Genomic DNA, 26,209 nt, shown 5'->3' with positions numbered 1-26,209 from the left:
AAGTACAGCAAGGAGCCAATGTAAGTTGCTAGCAGTAAACTTATCTTATAATTAACAATCGATCTTCACATGATCACTAGTTAACAACTAGCTTGCCCTGCGTTGCATATAATCAATGCAGTGCCTGTTAATTTATCATCAAATCACAGCCTATTTCGCCAAACAGGTGATGATTTAACAAAGGCGCATTTGAAAAAAGCACAATCGTTGCACGAATGTACCTAACCATAAACATCAATGCCTTTCTTAAAATCAATAAACAGAAGTAAATATTTTTAAACTTGCATATTTAGTTAAAACAAATTCATGTTAGCAGGCAATATTAACTAGGGAAATTGTGTCACTTCTCTTGCGTTCATTGCACGCAGTTTGGGCAGCCTGGCTCGTTGCGAACTAATTTGCCAGAATTGTACATAATTATAACATAGAAGCCTGTACAATGTAACAGCAATATTTAGACTTAGGGTTGCCACCTGTTCGATAAAATACAGAACGGTTCCGTAATTCACTGAAAGAATAAACGTTTTATTTTTTAAATGATTGTTTCCGGATTTTACCCTATTAATGACCAACAGCTCGTATTTCTTTGTTTATTATATTATAATTAAGTCTATGATTTGATATTTGATAGAGCAGTCTGACTGAGCGGTGGTAGGCAGCAGCAGGCTCGTAAGCATTCATTCAAACTTTACTGCATTTGCCAGCAGCTCTTAGCAATGCTTGATCTCAGCTCTGTTTTTGACTTCAAGCATATCAACTCCTAAGAAGTGCCTATTAGAAAATCCAATTGTCAAAGATACACAAAATACAAATGGTATAGAGAGAAAGTCGACGCGTCATAATTCCTATATTAACTGCAACCAAATATTTCTTTACTGGGAATATTGAACCACCAGCTTTCATATGTTCTGAGCATAGAACCTAAACGTTAGCTTTTTTTACATGGCACATATTGCACTTTTACTTTCTCCAAAACTTAGTTTTTGCATTATTTAAACCAAATTGAACATGTTTCATTATTTACTTGAAACTAAATAGTGTATTATATTAAGTAAAAATAAGTGTTCATTGTTCATTCAGTATTGTCATTATGTCATATATATATATAAATAATATATATAAATAAATAAAATTGCCGATTAAATCGGTATCGACTTTTTTTGGTCCTCCAAGTCAGTATCGGTGTTGAAAAATCATAATTGGTCGACCTTTACCTAAAACAAGTACAAATCTACACTGGAGTTTCCGAAACCAAGAAGTAATGAATGTTACCGAATTGGCAGAGTTACAGTTGACTTAAATCTACTTTAAAAATCTATGGCAAGACTTGAAAATGGACTCACAGCTGTAAAATCGCTGCCGAAGGTCACTAACATACATTGACTCAAGGTGTGTGAATAATTACATCAATTAGGTATTTAACTTTCAATCAAATGTGAAAACAGGTCTAAAAACATGTTGTTTTCACTTTGTCATTATGTGGGTCATGTGTGAGATTTTGGAGAATTTTTTTTTTTACAAAAAAATGCATTCATGCTGCAACAAGTAGAATATGAACACCATCTTAAGGTACTGTATCTTAGTCATTTAGCTCTGATCCAGAGACTCACAGGAGAAACTGCTCAAGGGCACAGACAGACATATTTTATTTTTTAACCTAGTCGGCTCAGGGACTCGAACCAGTGACCTTTTGGTTACTGGCCCAATGCTCTTAACCGCTAGGCCGACCCTGTATCAAGACAAGTGTGAAATCTTGAAAAAGGGAAAGATGCACATTGGTAACGATTAGACCACGATTATGCCAGCATTCAAATGGTCACCCGTCTGTCTCGGTGAGCATTCATTACCATTGGAGACTACAGGACACAGGTGTGGAATGCACTAAATTTAGGGGACAGATTATTTCTCTGTTGGTGTCCATCGTCTGTTCCTCCTACAGGTAAACAGGCAGGGTGAGGTCCCATCGCAAAGTCTGCATCCCAAATGGCACCCTATTATAGTGCACTGCTTTAAAAAAAATCAGAGCCCTATGGGGGTCCCGCTCAAAAGTAGTACACTAGGTAGGGAACCAGGTGCCATTTGGGACACAAACAAAGTCTCATCAAAGACAATTATGGAAATATTCCCACAGAGAGAGAATAGGACTAGACGAGAGCATGCAAATCTCTGACATTTCGTTCTGCATGATTTCCACTGAGCTGACCTAGCCTCACAGTGTGTCAATAAGCTACATCGACACTGGGCCTGAATGCAGTCTCTCCCCCCCAAAATTATCCGTCTGTAGTTTTAAGCTGATCAAACTTTGGAAGAGCTCCTTTCCAGGGCAAGTCGAGGCATCCAAAAGTTCAATATTAACCAACAGGCCCATCTGATACACGTTCCATTTTTAGGATATGTTCAAGGTTTGTTAGTTTGATGTTACGTAATGTTGAACTTTTCTTTGCTGACCAACTATTTCTTCCATCTAAAGTCCACCGTCCAGTTCTAATCTAAAGTCCAGTTTAAACCCAATCTCCCAGGCTTGTGTGTTCATTATGCGTCTGGTATTAACTGATATTTCTCACACAGCAGGCTATATAGGCTAGTCAAAAGAAGGAACACACACACACACACACACACACAATGGTTAAAAACAGAACATGGTTCTGCTTACCTCTATAGACTGTGATGGTATCTTCAGTTTGGAAAGGCTGGGCTTGGTGCTTTTCAAGTCTGGTAAGGGTTCATGATAAGACTGCCCATGGAAGTCTTCTGGAGAGGGCTTGAGGTCCGGAGACTCGCTGGTCACCTGGTCTTGGCCGTCCATGGGCCGGACATAGGCTGTTGGCTTCTGGGGCATAACCAGGTTGGGTTTGGAGGCCAGTGGTGGAGGGAAGGTCTGAGAGGGTAGGGTTGCCCCATCGATGGCCGGAGGTGGGATGTCTCTCTGGGGGTCATCCAGGGGGGACACCATGGGGAAGTGTGAGTCGGGGTGTAGGGGAGAGGCCGGGTGCCTCTCAGGGTGCAGGGGGGAGTCCTGGTGTTCAGAGTCGCTGGGGTCACTGGAATGTAGGGGGGATAGGGGATCGGCTGGGGGGGACAGGGCGGAGAGGACTGGAGGAAGACTGGCACACTCCCTCAGGTCTGGCCAGAGCTCAGTCTTTCTCTGGTGTGGGTCTGGGCAGGCCTGGCCCTGGCTGAGACTCAGGGAGGACTGGGTGTAGGAGGAGGAAGGAACGTGGTTCTTCTTCAGAGGCTGGCCAGAGTGGCTACCACGGGGCGGACCACCACTCTGGCTCTGGCTTGCCCCGTACTGAGGAGGGTTCTGGAATGGAGGCTTCGCTCGGTCTCGGCTGCGAGATGGCCGCCCATACTTTGTGGTGGCATGAGATTGAGGCTCCTTAGAGAAGCTGCTGTCCAAACACTGGTGAGTGTTGGGATTGTTCACATCCTCATAACTACCCAGCATCCTCTGGATACGGCTGGACAGCTCATCTCCTTTGTTCGTCTGAAACAGAAAAGAAAAAAAGGTTACTCAGGTACATCAGTGTTGTTAAGAAGATGGGTTCTTATCAGCGCTACAGTGGTTGTTAGCCTTGAAAATTAATAAGAACAATACAGTCTGAGACTGAGGAGGAGAATAACATCTTGCTACACGCTCTTCGTTGTTGCGGAAGTTGACCTGATACTGCTAAAATGTTTACTTTGTATCGCTGAGTCTACCTTTAAAAACCATGGTTTAACTAGATAGAAATCAGCTACACTGTGTTCTTTCTAGATAAAAATCAGCTAAACTGTGTTCTTTCTAGATAAAAATCAGCTACACTGTGTTCTTTCTAGATAAAAATCAGCTAAACTGTGTTCTTTCTAGATAAAACCATGGTTTAACTATCTAAATATTACTGTTGCCCTTCGTCTCTGTATGTAGCTGACTTTTTGGCAACCAATCAATATGACCTTTAAAAAGCAGGAGAGTAGACAAGATGAAGTTCTCTGTTACATTAGCTAGCTAACCCCAAGGGCTGTATGGGCTCACTGAGTCACTCCAAAACATCCTCTTCAGAAAAAGGGCAACGTTGGGCTGTGGTTCAGGAGATAGATGGGGGGGAGAAAATAAATCTGGACGCAACCTTTAGCCTTCACCAACACACTCCGTCATGGATTTTAAGAACGTATAGGATTGGTGTAAGTATTGGCTTGAAGGGAGTTTCCACTATTGTGGAATGCATGGCGGGGAGTGTGCAAGAGTACACGCCAGGAGAAGGGTGGAGAATAAGGTTGCCAAAGTCCCTACAGTAGAAGACACAGAAACTGAAGAGGAAGCGAGACAACTCGCTGGCTCCTTATTTCTGGTTCATATACAGTCAATGAACTAAGTAGACCAGGCCAAGCTGCTGTCGCATTGGTGCCTATGGGAGAGCCACCCCTTAAGCAGACGGGAACTGAGCCAATTTTTGGGTCAAAATGGTAAAACGGCCTGAGTAAGACATCTTCCATTTATCCAGCACCTTTGGTGCAGCATCACCTCGTGAAGACAAAGAATCCACCTATGCTTTGCTTCACCATCAATTCACATGGCCTGGGCGAGTACAATGCCTGTCCCTAACAGACTCCTACCTCACTTCTCTCTGGTCAATATGAGACGCTATGCATTGTGAATAAACCAGCAGTACCTAACCCTAAGCCCTGGGATGTTAGTGACAGCTAATTCACATCCTACAACATTGTTCACCTTGAGAGGCTGGCCTTGTTCACAGACCCAACTGACGCCAACACAACATAAGGATTTGCCAGAATGAACCAAATGCATCACAACAGGCAGCCGACCAAGGAAACAGAGCCTCCCATTCATCCACTGAACAAACAAAGCAATCAGTTTAGCCATGGTAAAGAGATATACTTTACAGCTGCCAGCACCAAGGGAAAGTAGTGCTTCTTTATAAGAAATTACTGAGTTAACAGGAGAAAAGGGAGGGTAGACTGAAAGAGTGACTGAAGCGGTGTTAATTAGAAAGGGTGGTATGCTACTTGAGGACTATAAAATGATCTAATAACGTTATTAGGTTCATATTTTCACAATTATTTCTAATTTTCATGTTTTGTTTTAAGGATTGCTTAGAAACATCTCAAGCCATCTCAAGCTCATCTTGGCCCACTTCCCTGGCCACACAGACAATGCATCGCTTCCCTGTGTGCCCAATAATGTTTGTACCATGTTTTGTGCTGCTATCATGTTGTGCTGCTGCCATGTTGTCATCGTAATGTGTTGCCATCATGCTTTGTTGTCTTAGGTCTCTATGTAGTGTTGTGGTATCTTTGTCGTGATGCGTTTTGTCCTATATTTTTAATACCAGCCCCCGTCCCCACAGGCGCTAGGCCGTAATTGTAAATAAGAACGTTAACCGATATATATATTTTTAAAATTCATACAGCCTCTCACTGACCCACTGGGCACCAAGGCCAACCAGCACACAGACACGGAATTAAAAAGAGAGTCTCACCAAATTGCATTATTTTAAGCCACACCCTCTTATTTTCTAGGGAGCCTAAGTAGCTAACTGTGTTCCTTTAAAATCAGAGGTGGGCAACTTTGATTGTAACTCATGAGGAAGTGCAGTGGCTCGAGGGTCTGCGTAGCCACATCCATAACGACAAAAGCCCTAGCATTTTGGGGGCCCGAAATTGTGTTCGCGGGGCACCCCCACCACCCCACCACCCCACCTTGCAAGCAACCTTTTTTAGCAGCCCTACTTGACTGCAGAGATACATTTATAGTTATTTTCTGCAATTCTACACATTTTGCCATTGGGCGGAGAGAAGATTTAGTCATTTTAATAACTAATTTAATGGTCGGTAATTTGACCATGATTAATACAAGTTCAGATATTTGAACCGTTAGACTAAATACCTTTTGTCAAATTGACATAAAAATGTATTTTTGATAACCCAAACCATTTTCCTAACCTTAACCTAATTATCCTGACCTGCCATGTCAATTCTCCCAACCTGCTGCACAAGTTATATTAACCTGCTATGAAAAGTCCATTTAGACAAGAGCTGTATCCAGTCTAGACAAAACCACCCCTGCTTTAAATAACAAGCGGCTGCTGGAGCTGACAGGCTCTGATGGGGGACAGGAATAACTGGTTGGCCCTCCGGTTTAGAGTACTCCTCAGGGGTTCCCACTCCCTCCTGAGTAGTGACAAGGTAGGGGGCTCCAAGAGGCCTCATTAACCGAACAGCTCCATAATCTACAGAAGACGTGGCTGGCTGGGGATTGCATGGATTTCCAGAGGACATGGCTGGCTGGGGGTTCCCATCTGTCTCCAATCACATGCTGGGATTTACATGCTCACTAGGGTACTTGCAGTCCTCACCCAATCACAGGCTGGGATTTCCATCCACATGCTGCGGGGACTTACCACAAGAGCATTAGTAAGGTCGGGCACTGATGTTGAGCGATTAGGTCTAGCTCGCAGTCGGCGTTCCAATTCATCACAAAGGTGTTCGATGGGGTTGAGGTCAGGGCTCTGTGCAGGCCAGTTAAGTTCTTCCACAACGATCTCGACAAACCATTTCTGTACGGACCTCGCTTTATGCAGAGGGGCATTGGCAATGCCGAAACAGGAAAGGGCCTTCCCCAAAACAGTTGCCACAAAGTTGGAAGCACAGAATCATCTAGAATGTCATTGTATGCTGTAGCATTAAGATTTACCGTCACTGGAACTAAGGGTCCAAACCCGAACAATGTAATAAAGCCCCAGACCATTATTCCTCCTCCACAAAACTTTAGTTGGCACAATGCATTGTGGCAGGTAGTGTTCTCCTGGCATCCGCCAAACCCAGAATCATCTGTCGGAATGCCAGATGGTGAAGCTTGATTCATCACCCAAGAGAACAGTTTCCACTGCGCCAGAGTCCAATGGCGGCAAACTTTACAACCCTTCCAGCCCGCGCTTGGTGATCTTAGTCTTGTGGGCTGTTGCTCGGCCATGGAAACCCATTTCATGAAGCTCCCGACGAACAGTTCTTGTGCCGATGTTGCTTCCAGAGGCAGTTTGGAACTCGGTAGCGAGTGATGTCAGCCGAACCTGCTCATTTGAAAGGGTATCAATATACTTTTGTATATACAGTGCATTCGTATCTATATACTTTTGTATATACAGTGCATTCGTAAGGTTCAGACCCCTTGACTTTCCACATTTTGTTACGTTACAGCCTTATTCTAAAATGTATTAATTAGTCCCCCCTCCCCTCAATCTACACACAATACCCAATAATGACAAAGCATAAACAGGTTTAGAAATTTGCAAATGTATTAAAAATAAAAAGTGAAATATTATATTTACTTAAGTATTTAGACCCTTTTCTCAGTACGTTGTAGCACCATTAGCAGCGAATACAGCCTAGAGTCTTCTTGGGTACGACGCTACAAGCTTGGCATGCCTGTATTTGGGGAGTTTCTCCCATTCTTCTCTGTAGATCCTCTCAAGCTCTGTCAAGTTGGATGGGGAGCGTAGCTGCACAGCTATTATCAGGTCGCCTCAGAGATGTTCGATCGGGTTCAAGTCAGGGCTCTGGCTGGGACACTCAAGGACATTCAGAGACTTGTCCCAAAGCAACTCCTGCGTTGTCTAGGCTGTGCGCTTAAGGTCGTTGTCTCATTGGAAGTGGACCTTCGCCCGAGTCTAAGGTCCGGAGCAGGTTATCATTAAGGAGCTCTGTTCATCTTTCCCTCGATCCTGACTAGTCTCCCAGTCCCTGAAAAATATAACCATAGCATGATGCTGCCACCACCACGCTTCACCACGCTTCACCGTAGGGATGCAGCTTTCCTCCAAATATGATGCTTGGCATTCAGACCAAAGAGATGGTTTTATCAGACCAGAGAATATTATTTCTCATGGTCCGAATGTCCTTTAGGTGACTTTCAGCAAACTCCAAGTGGGCTGTCATGTGTATTTTACTGAGGAGTGGATTCCATCTGGCCACTCTACCATAACGGCCTGATTGGTGGAGTGCTGCAGAGATGGCAGAACCTTGGAGAAAGATGACCATCTCTGCAGAAAGATTGGTCACTCTGGCAGAGCTCCATCTGGTTCATGGTCACCTCCCTGATTAAGGCCCTTCTCCCCTGATTTCTCAGTTTGGTCTGGTGGCCAGCTCTCTCTGGGAGAGTCTTGGTGGTTCTAAAACATATTTTATTTAAGAATGATGGAGGCCACTGTGTTCTTGGGGACCTTCAATGCTGCAGAAAGTTTTGGGTATCTTTCCCCAGATTTGTGCCTCGACACAATTCCTTCAATCTCATGGCTTGATTTTTGCTCTGACATGCACTGTCAAACTGTGGGACCTTATATCGACAGGTGTGTGCCTTTCCAAATCATCTCCATTCAATTTTAAATTTACCAAAAAGGTGGACTCCAATCACGTAGTAGAAACATCAAGCATAGCCAATGGAAACAGGATGCACCTGAATCAATTTCGAGTCTCAAAGCAAAGGGTCTGAATACGTACATAAATACGGTATCAGTTTTTCGTGTGCAGAAGTTTCTAAAATCCTGGTTTCGCTTTACCATTATGGGGTATTGTGTGTAGATTGAAGAAAAACATTCATTTAAATCAATTTTAGAATAAAGCTGTAATGTAACCAAATCTGGAAAGTCAAGGGGTCTGAATACTTTCCAAATGCATGTATATAGTATGCACACACAGTCCCCCCTGGCCCCTACTCATTTCAGACCTCCCTAAGAATGACTCAAAGCCAGGCCTATTCCCTACATCAGGGATGTGCAGCTCCAGTCCTCGGGGGTCGGAGCGGTGTCACACACTGTCCACATCCCTAGTCAACACAGCTGATTAAACTAATTGCATTCTAAACTGAAGATCATGATTGGAGTCAGGTGTGTTAGCTGTGGCAAAAGTGTGATACCAATCAGGCCCCAGGGGACTGGAGTTGCCCATCCCTGCACTAGGCTGAGCCAATTACATAAGAGAACGTAAAAAAAAAAACACCCTTGAGCCTGGAGCTAGCCTTCACTACAGCTGCATCAATGAGAGCATCTTGACAGGCTGCATCACCGCTTGGTATGGCAACTGCTTAGCATCAAACCACAAGGCGCTACAGAGGTCAGTGCGCATAGCCCAGTACATCACTGGGGCCAAGCTCCCTGCCACTGAGGACCTGGATACCAAGTGGTGTCTGTTCAGGGTCCTGTTGGGTCCAGACTTGACGCATCGCTACCGCTTGCCGTGCGGTAGCAGAGCGAACAGTCTATGACGTGGGTGGCTGGAGTGTTTGACAATTTGCCCTACAAATTGTCAAACACTCCAGCCACCCACGTCATAGACTGTTCGCTCTGCTACCGCACGGCAAGCGGTACCGATGCATCAAGTCTGGACCCAACAGGACCCTGAACAGAGTCTACCCCTAAGTCAAAAGATTTATAAATAGCTACCTGGACAATCAGCATCGACCCTTCTGTCACTAACTCTTTATTATCTATGCTGTTGCCTAGTCACTTCAGCCCTACCTATACGTACATATCTAAGTCAATGACCTCATACCCCTGCACATAGACTCTGTACTGGTACCACGTTACTCATTGTGTATTTATTCCTTGTGTTTTCTCTACGCATTGTTGGGAAGGGCCCATAATGATGCATTTCACTATTAGTCTACACCTGTTGTTTAGGAAGCATATGACAAACCCAATTTTATTTGACTTCAGTAACTAGACCTAGGCCACAGAGGGGGTCACGGTATGAACGCAGGTCATCACATCCAGAGCAACGCCTAACTACATCAACGAGTTGTTCTGAGGAGTTTCTAATAAAAAGGTTGGAGTCGAGTTCACAACAGCTCATCTCTTAAGAGCGACACACTGACACGTGGGCTGTGTTACAAAACAAACTGTTACATTATCAAAACGTGCAAACGCATTGGTAATGAAGTCATCAAGCAAAAACACTTCCTCTGGCCTCTAATTCTCTTATTTCAAATAGAATGGAATAATTAATAGCGTCATAAAATAACCTGTATTTTGGGAATACGTCAGAATGTTTGTAGTTGTTAGTATGTCCTCGTGCAGTCCTAATAAGGGCCTAGAGGAGAAGAAAAGAAAGAACAGGAAGTAGTCTGACCTTATAGGGTTCCCCGAACAGGGGAACGGTCTCCTGGTAGAACTCCTTTTCCTGGAAGTTTCCCTGATTCCGCCGCTCCCGCTCTTGGATGCGAAGGAGGTTCCTCTCCTCATTGTAGCTGTGTGTGTGTGTGTGTGGGGGGGATACATTTAAAAAATCAGACAGGTTTAGAGTGGACACTTTGAACAGTACACATTTCTCAAGTCTGTATACGCTTAACTCAGACTTCAGGGTAAATTAAATTATGTACAGATATCAAAAATGGAAGCCTTGGGCGAAAAATCGAAATACTTGGGTAGATCTCAGGTTAGGATTTGGGCTTTATAGGAGAGCAAGTTGGATTGATATTATACAAAGTACACCATTACCAGAATAATTTTGAGAGTCCAAAATGGTGTAATTGGGGGGGGGTTCCATCATACAGTGAGTGCCTTCAGTAAGTATTCAGACCCCTTATCGTTTTCCACAGTGTTGGGTTACAGCCTGAATTTTAAAAGTGATTAAATTGAGAAAATACATTTTACTGGTATACACTCACAATACCCCTTTGTGTCATGAAAATGTATTGAATTAATAAGTATTTAGACCCCTTTGTTTTATGGCAAGCCTAAATAAGTTCAGGACCCCAAAAAAATGTGCTAAACCCGTAAGTTGCATGGACTCACTGTGAGCAATAACTGTTTAACAAGAGGTAGTCATTCAAAAATCATCCCTGTACCCCACATACTTGTAATTGTAAGGTCCCTCAGTCGAGCATTGAATTTCAGACACAGAGTCAACCACAAAGACCAGGGAGGGTTTCCAATGCCTCACAAAGGGCACCTATTGGTAGATGGTTTAAAAAAATAGATATACTTTTTATTTATTTTTTAATTTTTTAAAGCTGACATTAAATATCCCTTTGAGCATGGTGAAGTTATTAATTACGCTTTGGGTGGTGTATTGATACACCCAGTCACTACAAAGATACAGGCGTCCTTCCTAACTTAGTTGCCGGAAAGGAAGGAAACTGCTCAGGGATTTCACAATGAGACCAATGGTGACTTTAAAACAGTTACAGAGTTTAATGGCTGTGAAAGGAGAATACAATGTTGATCCATCAGTTGTTACTTTAAAAATACTAACCTAGTGAAAAGGAAGTCTGTACAGAATAGAAATATTCCAAAACTGCAAAATATTTGGCAAAGAAATTGACTTTTGGTCCTGAATACAAAGCATTCTGTTCATATTTTCAAGCATGCCGGTGGCCGCATCATGTTATGGATATGGGAATTATTTTAGGATAAAAAGAAACAGAATAGAGCAGAGTACAGGCAAAATCCTAGAGTAAAACCTGGTTCAGTCTGCATTCCAACAGACACTGGGAGACAAATTCACCTTTCAGCAGGATAATTAAGTAAAACAAGGCCAAATTAACACGAGTTGCTTACCAAGAAGACAGCGAAGGTCTTTCAGTTAATCTACTTTAAAATATATGCCAAGACCTGAAATGGTTTAAAATGATCAACAACCAATTTGGCAGAGCTTGAAGAATTTTTTAAATAAATTTAAAAAGTGGCAAATGTTGCACCATCCAGGTATGGAACTCTTAGGGGCTTACCCAGAAAGTCTCAGTTGTAAAACAATGCCAAAAGTGCATTAAAAGTATTGACTCAGGGGTGTGAAAACACATGAGATATTCCTGTATTTTATTTTCAATAAATTGGCAAAAATGTCTAAAAACATCTTTTCAACATCATTATGGTGTATGATGTGTAGATGTGAAGAGAAAATATATTTGATCAATTTTGAATTCAGGCTGTAACAACAAATGTGAAATAAGTCAAGGGGTATGAACACTTTCTGAAGGCACTGTATCTGGAGACAGGTGTAATTATAGAGACACACAGTCCTATGGGGTTGACATCATCTGTTTCAAACACTCCCTCTAGAATGGCACACTGCCAGAATACATGTCAAATGGACAACGACTTACTTTACTGGATTTAAAAATTTAAAAAAATCAGCTCTGTTGAAGTAAGAAGGGTGTGGATAACTTAATCTGGGTGGAGAACTTGGATGTAGCTTCAATTGTCATTTGGAAATCTGGCAACAAAATAGACTGCCCTCAAACAGCTTGGCTATCGTCCTGCTCTGCCCTGCATCGTGTAATTTTATAGGAGGTTCCTAGAACACGCTCACAATCCAGTGGTGTAAAGTACTTCAGTAAAAATACTTTAAAGTACTACTTATGCAGTTTGAGTATGTGTACTTTTACTATTTATAGTTGACAACTTTTACTAAACTATATTCCTAAAGAAAATAAATGTACTTTTTTACTCCATACATTTTCCCTGGCACCTAAAAGTACTCATTACATTTATTTAAAAAAAATATATATATATAAACAAAATACTTAGCAGGACAGAGAAATGTTTCAATTCACACCCTTACCAAGAGAACATCCCTGGTCGTCCCTACTGTCTTTGATCTGGCGTACTCACTAAACAAATGCTTTATTGGTAAATTGTGTTGGAGTGTGACCCTGGATATGCATGTAAAAAATAACCTTAAAAGACACCTTAATATAGTATTCAGACACTTTGCTATGAGACTCGAAATTGAGCTCATGTGCATCCTATTCCCATTGATCATTTATTTTTATTTATTGAAACCTTTATTTAACTGGGCAAGTCAGTTAAGAACAAACTCTTATTTACAATGGACTGCCTACCACGGCCAAACCCGGACGATGCTGGGCCAATTGTGTGCCGCCCTATGGGACTCCCAATCACGGCCGGATGTGATACAGCCTGGATTCGAACCAGGGACTGTAGTGTACTGAGATGCATGCCTTAGACTGCTGCGCCACTCGGGAGCCCATCATCCTTGAGATGTTTCCACAACTTGGTTAGAGTTCACCTGTGGTAAATTCAATTGATAGGACATGATTTGGTGAGGTCCCAGAGCTGACAGGGCATGTCAGAGCAAAAACCAAGCCATGAGGTTGAAGGAATTGTCCGTAGATCTCATAGACAAGATTGTGTCAAGGCACAGATCTGGGGAAGGACACCAAAACATTTCTGCAGCATATAAGATCCCCATTGACTCATCACATACATTGCATTCGGAAAGTTCAGACCCCTTGACTTTTTCTTCATTTTGGTTATGTTACAGCCTTATTCCAAAATTGATTAAATAGTTTTTTCCCTCTCACAAATCTACACACAATAGCCCATAATGACAAAGCATAAAACAGTTTAGGAAGAAAAAAAAAAAAAAAGTTGTATTTTATCATATCATATCACATTTACATAAGTATTCAGACCTTTTGCTTAGTACTTTGTTGAAGCACCTTTGGCAGCGAATACAGCCTCGAGTCTTATTGGGTATGACGCTACAAGCTGGTCACAACCAGTTTTTTGCGAGTTTCTCCCAATCTTCTCTGTAGATCCTCTCAAGCTCTGTCAGGTTGGACGAGAGCGTCGATGCACAGCTACTATCAGGTCTCTCCAGAAACGTTAGATCGGGTTCAAGTCCGGGCTCTGGCTGGGCCACTTGAGGACATTCAGAGACTTGTCCCAAAGCAACTCCTGCGTTGTCTTGGCTGTGTGCTTAGGGTTGTTGATCTGTTGGAAGGTGAACCGTCGCCCCAGTCTGAGAACCTGCTCCAGAATGCACAGGAATTCAAAGATCTCTGTACTTTGCTCCATTGATCTTTCCCTTGATCCTGACTAGTCTCCCAGTCCCTGCCGATGAATAACCTCCCCACAGCATGATGCTGCCACCACCATGCTTCACTGTAGGGATGGTGCCAGGTTTCCTCCAGACGTGACACTTGGCATTCAGTCCAAAGAGTTAAATCTTGGTTTCATCAGACCAGATAATCTGGTTTCTTATGGTCAGAGTCCTTTAGGCCAACTCCAATCAGGCTGTCATGTGCCTTTAACTGAGGAGTGGCTACCGTCTGGCCACTCTACCATAAAAGCCTGATTGGTGGAGTGCCGCAGAGATGGGAGAACCTTCCAGAAGGATAACCATCTCCACAGAGGAACTCTGAAGCGCTGTCAGAGTGACCATCAGGTTCTTGGTCACCTCCCTGACCAAGGCTCTTCTCCCCAGATTGCTCAATTTGAAAGGCCAGCCAGCTCTAGGAAGAGTCTTGGTGGTTCCAAACTTCTTCCATTTAAGAATGATGGAGGCCACTGTGTTCTTGGGGACCTTCAATGCTGCAGAACTTTTTTGGCACCTTCCCCAGATCTGTGCCTCAACATAATCCCTTCTCGGAGCTCTACGGACAATTCCATCGACCCCATGGCGTTGTTTTTGCTCCGACATGCACTGTCAACTGTGGGACCTTATAAATACAGGGGTGTTCCTTTCCAAATCATGTCCAATCAATTGAATTTACCACAGGCGGACTCCAATCAAGTTGTAGAAACATCAAAACATGAATAAAAACAGGATGCACCGGAGCTCAATTTCGAGTCTCATAGCAAAGGATCTTAATACATATGTAAACATAAATAAAATGTTTTACTGTTTTTGCTTTGTCATTATGGGGTATTGTGTGTAGATTTGAGGAAAAACATTTATTTAATCCATTTTAGAATAAGGCTGTAATGTAACAAAATACGTGGGGGGTCTGAATAGTTTCCGAGCACTGCTGCTACCTATCTGTCACTTTATTTTGAGGAATAGCTGTATGTATACTGAACAAAAATAAAAATGCAACATGTAAAGTGTTGGTCCCATGTTTTATGAGCTGAATAAAAAGTCCCTGAATGTATTTTGTTTTAATGATGAATTCTTGCTTGCTGAGCGGCCTTTCAGGATATGTCACTATAGGATTAGTTTTACTGTGGATATAGATACTTTTGTACCGGTTTCCTCCAGTATCTTCACAAGGTCCTTTGCTGTTGTTCTGGGATTGATTTGCACTTTTCGCACCAAAGTACGTTCATCTCTAGGAGACAGAACGAGTCTCCTTCCTGAGCGGTTTGACGGCTGCATGGTCCCGTGGTGTTTATACTTGCGTACTATTGTTTTGTGGAGTGGTTGAAAAACAAGTTTAATGATTCCAACCTATGTGTATGTAAACTTCCAACGTCAACTGTATATAGCCAAATTGTCATTATTCAGTACTGGTACTGGTCATTTCTCGCTGCATTGTGGGTAAGGACCTCTAAGTTAGCATTTCACTCTTAGTCTACACCTGTTGTTTACAAAGCATGTGATGAATACAATTTGATTATTATCTTTCAAATCTTGGCATGTTTTCAAACCATTATGTGGCGCAGTAGTCTAAGGCACTGCATCTCAGTGCTAGAGGCGTCACTACAGACATCCTGGTTTGAGTCCAGGTTGTATCACAACCAGCAGTGATTGGGAGTCCCATAGGGCGGCGCACAATTGGCCCAGCGTCGCCCAGATTAGGGTTTGGCCGGGTTAGGCTGTCATTGTAAAATAAGAATTGTATTCTTAACTGACTTGCCTAGCTAAAAAATCAGCAAGGGTACGCAAGGCATTATTGTGAAGTATTGGAGTACGGGCATGCCATTTTGATTCCCATGTGATGCTATTTACAGGTGTAAATTATGTACAGCCACTGTAGTAAAGCTGCCTGCCACAGTGGTGGTCTGATGCACACTAACACCTAGGGGTCCCCTTAAAACTGATTATCACCCCCCACACCCAAAATCTCATCTCCTCTCTCTTACATGAAGGCACAAGAACACACCAGACTGATAAGGACGAGAAGGATCATTCATGCAGCTAGGCCTACTTCTAAATCCAGCCATCCCATAATGTAGCCTGTGTAGTGTCAGGCTTTTCAGAAGGGATGCAAGAATGAGCCTTTATCCAAAATGTAGGCCTATATCACAACCATATCTGCATGACATCATTAAAATAAAAAACTGCATACTATAACATAACGTAGGCCTTGCCGAGACCTACAGGCAAAACGTTGGCAGGCGCCTGCACAGAAATTCCTTCGAACCACAAAAGTCGGCTGATGGCAGGCTTTTAAGTTTTATAAGAGGCGCAGGGCTGTCTGTAGTTAGCAAAGTAGAAGCAACACGCAGCATACTAGCCTCCACTAAAGAGAAGGGCTGTGTGATGAGTGGGGAGGGGAAAGACAGAGAGACTCCTTCCCCTGCAGTGGGCAAAGGTCAACATGTGGTTCACCCTGTATCATTACTTACAATCCACTGACTAGTATACATAGGAGGTGAAAAGATATTCAGCCACTGATGGTAAACAAAGGAAGTTTGTCTCAGTAAAAAGATGGCTTTTAAATTAGCCAACCATCTTCATTGGTAAGCAAGATGCAACAGCATTTATTTTTCTCTAGTCTAGATTTAAAATCAAACTATTTGTCACACACACCAAAGATAAGTGTAGAATTTACAGTGAAATGCTTAGAGAGTGATTTGAAGAGACTACAGAGTTGATACCTAAGCCCAAATAGCTACATTCTTCATATACAAATGGGTCCATTTCTCCTGTGCTACACCTTTAAGGTTTAGCTTCATGAGGACAGTTTATCCCTCTACATCAGCTGGTGCAATGGGTTCTCCCAGTAGTAGACAAGGGTAGGGTTCAATGCTATACAAAGGCAGTAGACAGAATTAACTTTCATCAACCCAAACACAGGTGTGTGTCTGCAATGCTGCTGCATGCTTGGGATGTGTGAACCTGTACTCAATATAAGGATGTGATAGCAGGGTACTGTGGGCATAATTCACTTTGATTATTTTCCTTATTAGGCTAATCAATCAATCTATATCTAGGACTATTATGGCTTTACGCAGAGACAGACAATATGGAGCGTTTTTAGACAGGGGACTATCAGCAACTATTGATGGTTTCGTCAATAACTTCATTTCAAACCTGATGTTGTTGAGTAGCTAAAAATATTGATATAAAAAAGGGTACAATGGATGGAGACATGGTAAACTCGCATTCCTTCCCCTGCGTTTAGGGAAATTGGATTTATTTGCTAAACAAACAAGTTTCGATTTGAGACCTCAAAAAGGTAATCAGCTGTTCAAGCGCGGTGGTTAGCTATTCGCCATATTCAATCCTGCTGGTTAGCAAGTAAAAATGTATAACAAGGAATGATTGAAAGTACACTAGTAGCTAGTTCTTCTGTACGAAATTAAACTACGGTTAACGTTACCTATCAGTATCAGGTTTAAAACGCAACATCTAGTTATAAAAACAGCATGCGAACTGCTAGATAAGAGCTAGTTAGGCATCTCACTAACACTGCCAGGCTGGAGTGAAATATCAAACTTCTGACGTGACAATTAAATATCTAGTAGCTAAATTCGTGAGTAACGTTTGCTAAGGAACGTTAGCTAGTTAAACTCGCAGGACCACATTACATAATGGCCAGTTATTTTGTTATCCAAATTATTGTTAGCTAGCAAACTAATATATATAGACTAATAAAAAATAAATAAAAAAACACGACGGAATTGTTATTTAAATGAGCTAACTAAAATGTTAGCCGGTGGTGAGATCGTGCGCTAGCTCCTAAATCTAAAAATACACTGACATCGTCGATCAGCTGGTTAGCAGTGGCACCAGTTTGCTAGCTAAATCACACACCACAGCTGTGGCAGTGAGCAGGCTAGTTCCAGCTGATTCCACCTCCTTCGGCTACGCTAGCCGCGTTACCAATTCAGGTTGTTTATTTTATTACGCTTTAAAAATGGCAAATAACTTCGCCAAACTCCGTTTAAAAACACGCTTCTAGCGATATCCAAACACGTAGTTATCAAAGTAACGAGTCAAACTCAACTTTTGGAACGACTTAGCGTCTTTTTAGCTAGCTATGGTCAAATGGATTTGAGATAGTTCGTAGGTTAGCTAACGTTCTCTGCTTACCTTGAACGAGCTGCCATGGTGCGCCTCAACAAAAAAAACAAATTGTAAATTGCTTGCCATGTGTTTCTGACAATCCTTGATTGGATAATCTCTCTCCCCCCTCCCCTCTCCCTTCTTGATTACATTGTTTACCAGTCAAATGTCATCGAAATTTTGATATAAATGAACTGTCACTAACTGTTCTTTCATAGTTCTCTGCTAGTAACTGTGCATATGGATCCTGGTCTCAGGGCATACTGGGTTGTTCTATTTCATGCAGTCATCCGGGGGGGACACACAGTGGAGCGAGATACGATGGCTTTTGTACTTAAACAGAAAAGCAACCTGCAATAAACAAAAAACGACTGTTCATTTGTTCTACTTATTTCCAAATTGTATTTCTGTTGTATATTATAGAATGTGTTTTCTTTCTCGCGTTTTTCAATTGTCAACTTTAAAACAAAGTTTGCACAGTTCCCCCCTTGCACGTAGGGAAATGGTACAGCCACACCATTCCTATTATGGACATGTTATTCTTCTCTCTGAATCACCACCTTAAACTATTGCCAGGGATAGCAAATCAAACAGTTTTATTTTATCTCTGAACTGAGAACTACACATACCATTAGACAGCACAGGCTACAGCTGGATACAGAATTATATTGAAAGAGTTCATATTAATTTCCCCAATTAAATTAAAATTACTGATATATTTTATGATTATGTGGATATTTAAAGTATGCCTTCCTATAAATTAATCTAAGTTATTGATAAATGTGAAGAATATAACTGATAATGGCATCCCATAGATACTGAACAACATTCCAATAGTAGTTTTTTTAAAATAAATTCTATTTTCGTGGAGACACTCATTGAATTGAATAGAGTGATATGAAAAACAAAGTTCAAATCAAATCAAATTGTATTTGTCACATACACATGGTTAGCAGATGTTAATGCGAGTGTAGCGAAATGCTTGTGCTTCTAGTTCCGACAATGCAGTAATAACCAACGAGTAATCTAACCTAACAATTTCACAACTACTACCTTATACACACAAGTGTAAAGGGATAAAGAATATGTACATAAAGATATATGAATGAGTGATGGTACAGAACGGCATAGGCAAGATGCAGTAGATGGTATTGAGTACAGTATATACATATGAGATGAGTAATGTAGGTTATGTAAACATGAAAGTGGCATAGTTTAAAGTGGCTAGTGATACATGTATTACATAAAGATGGCAAGATGCAGTAGATGATAGAGTACAGTATATACATATACATATGAGATGAGTAATGTTAGTGGGTTAACTGCCTGTTCAGGGGCAGAACGACAGATTTGTACTTTGTCAGCTCGGGGGTTTGAACTTGCAACCTTCCAGTTACTAGTCCAACACTCTAACCACTAGGCTACCCTGCCGCCTTGGGGAAGGCACTTAACACTAATTGCTCCTGTAAGTTGCTGTGGATAAGAGCGCACTGCTAAATGGCTCAAATTGTAAGTGTAAAAACCAATCTAAAATGCCCCCGTAGTTGTGCACGCTGGTCTATAATGGTGATCCTGTTGTCTGCAGTACTGCGATTGGCCTTTTATCTTCCTTTGCTTCATTGTGAGGTGGCAGTTGTTCTCTCCTGCGACATGGTATGAATTATAGGCCTACCCATTAAGGCTCCATTGAACTTGGCAAACTACCTGCCCTCCAGGACACCTACACCACCCGATGTCACAGGAAGGCAATAAAGATCATCAAGGACAACAACCACCCGAGCCACTGCCTGTTCACCCCGCTATCATCCAGAAGGCGAGGTCAGTACAGGTGCATCAAAGCAGGGCCCGAGAGACTGAAAAACAGCTTCTATCTCAAGGTCATCAGACTGTTAAACAGCCACCACTAACATTGAGTGGCTGCTGCCAACATACTGACTCCAGCTCACTTTAATAATGGAAATTGATGTAAAAAATGCATCACTAGCCACTTTAAACAATGCCACTTAACATAATGTTTACATACCCTACACTGTGGATATAGATACTTTTGTACCTGTTTCCTCCAGCATCTTCACAAGGTCCTTTGCTGTTGTTCTGGGATTGATTGCACTTTTCACACCAAAGTACATTTGTCCATAGGAGACAGAACATGCCAAGTAAAGCCCCCTGGCAAAACCCTCTCCTAATCTGGACGACACTGGGCCAATTGTGCGCCGTCCTATGGAACTCCCAGTCACAGCCAGTTGTGACTGAGCCTGGGATAGAACCCCAGGCTGTAGTGACACTGCAACACTGCAATGCAGTGCCTTAGACCGCTGCGACACTCGGGAGGCCCTAAATGATCCTTTTAACTTCTTCTGTGTGTGATTGTATAATAATCGGTTCAAGAACGTAGATCTGGTGTATTATTGCCTTAGAATTTGTTTTGTATTTACACGAAGAATTACCACAGAGATTGCCATTTGTCCATTCACTATAGAAGGGTTAGCTGGCGATGCTTTCATGGGGCAGAAGCGTGTTGTTGTGATTCTGGATGGCCAGATTGTTAGTAAGAATTACAAGAAACTGCCATGTGGGGAATCGTAAGTGGCTCATTTCATCTTGTTCTTCATACTATGTCTTGTTTTGAGGTGTTTTGACTGATTTCATGTCAACGCTAATATAGCTCAAATTCTCTAGATAGCTAACCAACAACTGTAACAATGTATTTGAGAGACAAATCATCAAATCAAATCAAATTGTATTGGTCACATACACATGGTTAGCAGATGTTTTTGCAAGTGTAGCGAAATGCTTGTGCTTCTAGTTCTGACAGTGCTGCAATATCTAACAATATCTAACAAGTGCTCATTGTGCAAATGTATTTATATTTTCAATAAATATTAGAGATAAAATATAGCTTACATGTTGGCAGGGTAGCCTAGCGGTTAATTAAGAACATTGGGCCAGTAACTTGAAAGGTCACTGGTTTGAATTCTTGAGTTTGACGAGGTGAAAAATCTGTCAATGTACCTTTTTATTTTATTTTTTATTTATTTTACCTTTATTTAACCAGGCAAGTCAGTTAAGAACAAATTCTTATTCTCAATGACGGCCTAGTGGGTTAGTAAAACAAGTCCTATATCGACATAACCTGAAAGGCCGCTCAGCAAGGAAGAAGACACTGCTCCAAAACCTCCATAAAAAAACAGACTACGGTTTGCAACTGCACATGGGGACAAATGTTGTACTTTTTGGAGAAATGTCCTCTGGTCTGATGAAACAAAAATAGAACTGTTTGGCCATAATGACCATCGTTATGTTTGGAGGAAAAAGGGGGAGGCTTGCAAGCCGAAGAACACCATCCCAACTGTGAAGCACGGGCGTGGCAGCATCATGTTGCAGGGGTGCTTTGCTGCAGGAGGAACTGGTGCACTTCACAAAATAGATGTGTATATCTTGAAGCAACATCTCAAGACGTCAATCAGGAAGTTAAAGCTTGGTCGCAAATGGGTCTTCCGAATGGACAATGCCCCCAAGCATACTTCCAAAGTTGTGACAAAATGGCTTAAGGACAACAAAGTCAAGGTATTGGAGTGGCCATCACAAAGCCCTGACCTCAATCCTATAGAAAATGTGTGGGCAGAACTGAAAAAGCGTGTGTGAGCAAGGAGGCCTACAAACCTGATTCGGTTACACCAGCTCTGTCTGGAGGAATGGGCCAAAATTCCCCCAACTTATTGTGGGAAGCTTGTGGAAGGCTACCTGAAACATTTGACCCAAGTTAAACAATTTAAAGGCAATGCTACCAAATACTAATTGAGTGTATGTCAACTTCTGACCCACTGGGAATGTGATGAAAGAAATAAAAGCTGAAATAAATCATTCTCTCTACTATTATTCTGACATTTCACATTCTTAAAATAAAGTGATGACCCTAACTGACCTAAAACAGGGAATTTTTACTAGGATTAAATGTCAGGAATTGTGAAAAACTGAGTTTAAATGTATTTGGATAAGGAGTATGTAAACTTCCGACTTCAAGTCATTGCTGTGTAGGCTACTGGAGCTGTCGCTTAGGTCTCCTGACAATCCATGGCCTAGGCACCTTGGGGTTAATACTGTAAAGAGTTGGGAGGAAAAGCCTTGCCTGATGACTCAAACTGAATCCTTTCTCTGCTCTGTCGTTCAGTACATACTTCAGTCTGAGACTGCCATCATTGAAGTTGTTTGTGGTGACATAAAAATGAGGTGTTTTGTACAAAACAAAGTCATCAGCTATTGGATCTTACTCTAACCACGCAGAGTATCAAAACCAACTATGCATTTTCTAAATGTCTGGGACAAATCAGACAGTCTAGAATGGAAATCCATTCTAGAAATAGTCATGGAGGTACTCAGACTCATTGAGGAGAAGAAACTAAAATCTGTGGATATGGCGTAGCATTTGGCCAGAGAAAGGAGTTTGGGCAGCCAGGCAAGGAGAAGCCTGGAACAAACCGCACACAGCAATGGTAGTGAATATCAGTCGCCCGTAGACTTTGCCCCGGGATTTCAACGGTCACTGTAGCCTAGTGGTTAGAGCGTTGGGCTAGTAACCCTAGAAGGTTGCGAGTTCAAACCCCCAGCTGACAAAGTACAAATCTGTCGTTCTGCCCCTGAACAAGGCAGTTAACCCACTGTTCCTAGGCCGTCATCGAAAATAAGAATTGGTTCTTAACTGACTTGCCTAGTTAAATAAAGGTAAAATATAAAAAGAATCCACCACTCCACTTAAAGCTCAGAATAAGACCAAATGGTATTTTCTTACTGCACTAGGTCAGTGTTGATAATAATGGAGAAGGCATATCCTATGTTTATTACTCTAATCATGATAATATAATGTATGTAAATCAAGAGTGAAAAAGCATTATTATAATTTTAATACAATCTAAAAATCTATGTTGTAAATCATCTTAATTGTTGTGGTATTGTGCCAATAGATAACTGCACGCAGGGAGTTTGATTATTCATACGTTCTATTCACACAATCATGCTGAGTTGGAAAATAAAATAACTGATCAGACTGTTGTACTTGATGTTACTGAGTTAATTTGTCACTTGGCTCTAAACCTTGAAAGTAAGTCTTTAAAAAAACACATACTAGATTTGTATCAGTTATTCCACAATTACCAGGTCACCACAGCTGGGAGAGGGAGCTTCACTAAATGTGAAGTGTAGCTTCACTAAATGTGAATGTATGTTCAAATGTCATGTATGAACTCACTGTATTGTTTCTGTAACTGTCCCCAATATTGTGATTGGGGACAGTAAATCCTCATTGCTTAGGTAAGAAATCATTTGAAAGGGAACTGTACTGTGTGCTGTATTAGCCTGATGTGAATTTTAATTTTACCTTCATTTTACTAGGCAAGTCAGTTAATAACAAATTCTTATTTTCAATGACGGCCTAGGAAAAACTGCCTGTTCAGGGGCAGAACAACAGATTTGTACCTTGTCAGCTCGGGGATTTGAACTTGCAACCTTTCGGTTACTAGTCCAACGCTCTAACCACTAGGCTACCCTGCCGCCTCTACACTCTAACCACTAGGCTACCCTGCCGCCTCTACACTCTAACCACTAGATTCAACTGGATGTCTCCAGCTGGCAACACGTGCACCGCTTTTTTCATAGCTGGGCTGTTGTGGTCATGTGATCAGGTCAGGCTTCTATGTTGAAAAGCTCTTAAGCCCTGTTTCTCCTCACCTCCCCATGGTGGAGACACAGAAATCCCCAGGTCTCTAGAGCTAGAGCCAGTAGGCTACATAAGGGCATGGCTCTGTAGCATAGGGGCAGCCTGACCCACACAGAGACAGACGTAGATAGACAGACCAGACTGTAGTAGGCGATTCTATCTATCACCCTAACAGATCTATTGGAGCCAGAGACCGAACACACATCCAACTTGTCCGTTGAGAGAAGCTGTGCCACTACTGTATCACTGAGCGGACCAGCAGCCATTAAAATAATCACTGGGTCATTAGCCAGCCAGCTGCTCTTTTTTTGGTTTTGAATTGTTAGATGCAACAGAATGTTGTGTAAGATTGTTTTATGGCAGTTATTTGGGTTAAACTACACTGAACAAAAATATCAACGCAACATGTAAAGTGCTGGTCCCATGTTTCATGAGCTGAAATAAAAAAAATCCCAGAAATGTTCCATAGGCACAAAAAACATATTTACATCCCTGGTATTGAGCGTTTATCCTTTGCCAAGATAATCCATCCACATGACAGGTGTGGCATATCAAGAAGCTGATTAAACAGCATGATCATTACACAGGTGCACCTTGTGCTGGGGGTCAATAAAAGGCCACTCTAAAATGTGACGTTTTGTCACACAACACAATGCCACAGATGTCTCCAGTTTTGAGGGAGTGTGTAATTGACATGCTGACTGCAGAACAGGCAGTTAACCCACTGTTCCTAGGCCGTCATTGAAAATAAGAATTTGTTCTTAACTGACTTGCCTAGTTAAATAAAGGTTAAAAAAACAAAAAATAAAAAAAACAATTAAAAACATTTGTCACATGCCCCGAATATAACAGGTGTAGATGCTTACTTACAAGGCCTTTAACCAACAATGCAGTTTTAAGAAAAATAAGTGCTAAGTAAAAAATAGATAAGTAAAAAAATCTAAATCAAAAATAATTAAAGAGCAGCAGTAAAATAACAGTAGCGAGGCTATACACAGGTGGTACTGGTACAGAGTCAATGTGGAAGATATACACAGGTGGTACTGGTACAGAGTCAATGTGGAAGATATACACAGGTGGTACTGGTACAGAGTCAATGTGGAAGATATACACAGGTGGTACTGGTACAGAGTCAATGTGGAGGCTATATACACAGGTGGTACTGGTACAGAGTCAATGTGGAAGATATACACAGGTGGTATATCAATGTGGAAGATATACACAGGTGGTACTGGTACAGAGTCAATGTGGAAGATATACACAGGTGGTACTGGTACAGAGTCAATGTGGAAGATATACACAGGTGGTACTGGTACAGAGTCAATGTGGAAGATATACACAGGTGGTACTGGTACAGAGTCAATGTGGAAGATATACACAGGTGGTACTGGTACAGAGTCAATGTGGAAGATATACACAGGTGGTACTGGTACAGAGTCAATGTGGAAGATATACACAGGTGGTACTGGTACAGAGTCAATGTGGAAGATATACACAGGTGGTACTGGTACAGAGTCAATGTGGAAGATATACACAGGTGGTACTGGTACAGAGTCAATGTGGAGGCTATATACACAGGTGGTACTGGTACAGAGTCAATGTGGAGGCTATATACACAGGTGGTACTGGTACAGAGTCAATGTGGAGGCTATATACACAGGTGGTACTGGTACAGAGTCAATGTGGAAGATATACACAGGTGGTACTGGTACAGAGTCAATGTGGAAGATATACACAGGTGGTACTGGTACAGAGTCAATGTGGAAGATATACACAGCTATATACACAGGTGGTACTGGTACAGAGAGCACAGGTGGTACTGGTGGAAGATATACACAGGTGGTACTGGTACAGAGTCAATGTGGAAGATATACACAGGTGGTACTGGTACAGAGTCAATGTGGAAGATATACACAGGTGGTACTGGTACAGAGTCAATGTGGAAGATATACACAGGTGGTACTGGTACAGAGTCAATGTGGAAGATATACACAGGTGGTACTGGTACAGAGTCAATGTGGAAGATATACACAGGTGGTACTGGTACAGAGCCAATGTGGAAGATATACACAGGTGGTACTGGTACAGAGTCAATGTGGAAGATATACACAGGGGGTACTGGTACAGAGTCAATGTGGAGGCTATATACACAGGTGGTACTGGTACAGAGTCAATGTGGAAGATATACACAGGTGGTACTGGTACAGAGTCAATGTGGAGGCTATATACACAGGTGGTACTGGTACAGAGCCAATGTGGAAGATATACACAGGTGGTACTGGTACAGAGTCAATGTGGAAGATATACACAGGTGGTACTGGTACAGAGTCAATGTGGAGGCTATATACACAGGTGGTACTGGTACAGAGCCAATGTGGAAGATATACACAGGTGGTACTGGTACAGAGCCAATGTGCGGGAGAACAGGTTAGTTGAGGTAATTGAGGTAATATGTACATGTAGGTATGTAGGTATGTAGTTTGTGGCTGCTTTGCGTGATTTATTGTTGTCTCTACCTTCTTGCCA

General features: G+C 42.0%; 1 protein-coding gene across 2 annotated transcripts in view; it reads right to left on the bottom strand.

The window, feature by feature from the left end:
• The window catches only part of LOC115106032 (AF4/FMR2 family member 1-like), an 83,151-nt gene extending 64,928 nt beyond the window's left edge, over positions 1-18,223 (bottom strand). For both annotated transcript variants that reach the window (XM_029628628.2, XM_029628629.2), the window contains exons 1-3: positions 17,998-18,223; positions 10,123-10,240; positions 2,654-3,487 (exon numbers count right to left, since the gene is read on the bottom strand). In XM_029628628.2, coding sequence (XP_029484488.1) covers positions 2,654-3,487; positions 10,123-10,240; positions 17,998-18,014 — 969 coding nt within the window. In that variant the 5' untranslated portion in view covers positions 18,015-18,223. The remainder of the gene's footprint in view (positions 1-2,653; positions 3,488-10,122; positions 10,241-17,997) is intronic.
• Positions 18,224-26,209: the final 7,986 nt, after the last annotated feature.

The sequence above is a fragment of the Oncorhynchus nerka genome, linkage group LG22, assembly GCF_034236695.1.
Source record: "Oncorhynchus nerka isolate Pitt River linkage group LG22, Oner_Uvic_2.0, whole genome shotgun sequence".
In the NCBI taxonomy this organism is placed as follows: Eukaryota; Metazoa; Chordata; class Actinopteri; order Salmoniformes; family Salmonidae; genus Oncorhynchus; species Oncorhynchus nerka.
Note: the sequence above shows the minus strand (reverse complement) of the source record. Positions and strands in the feature narration are given on the sequence as shown.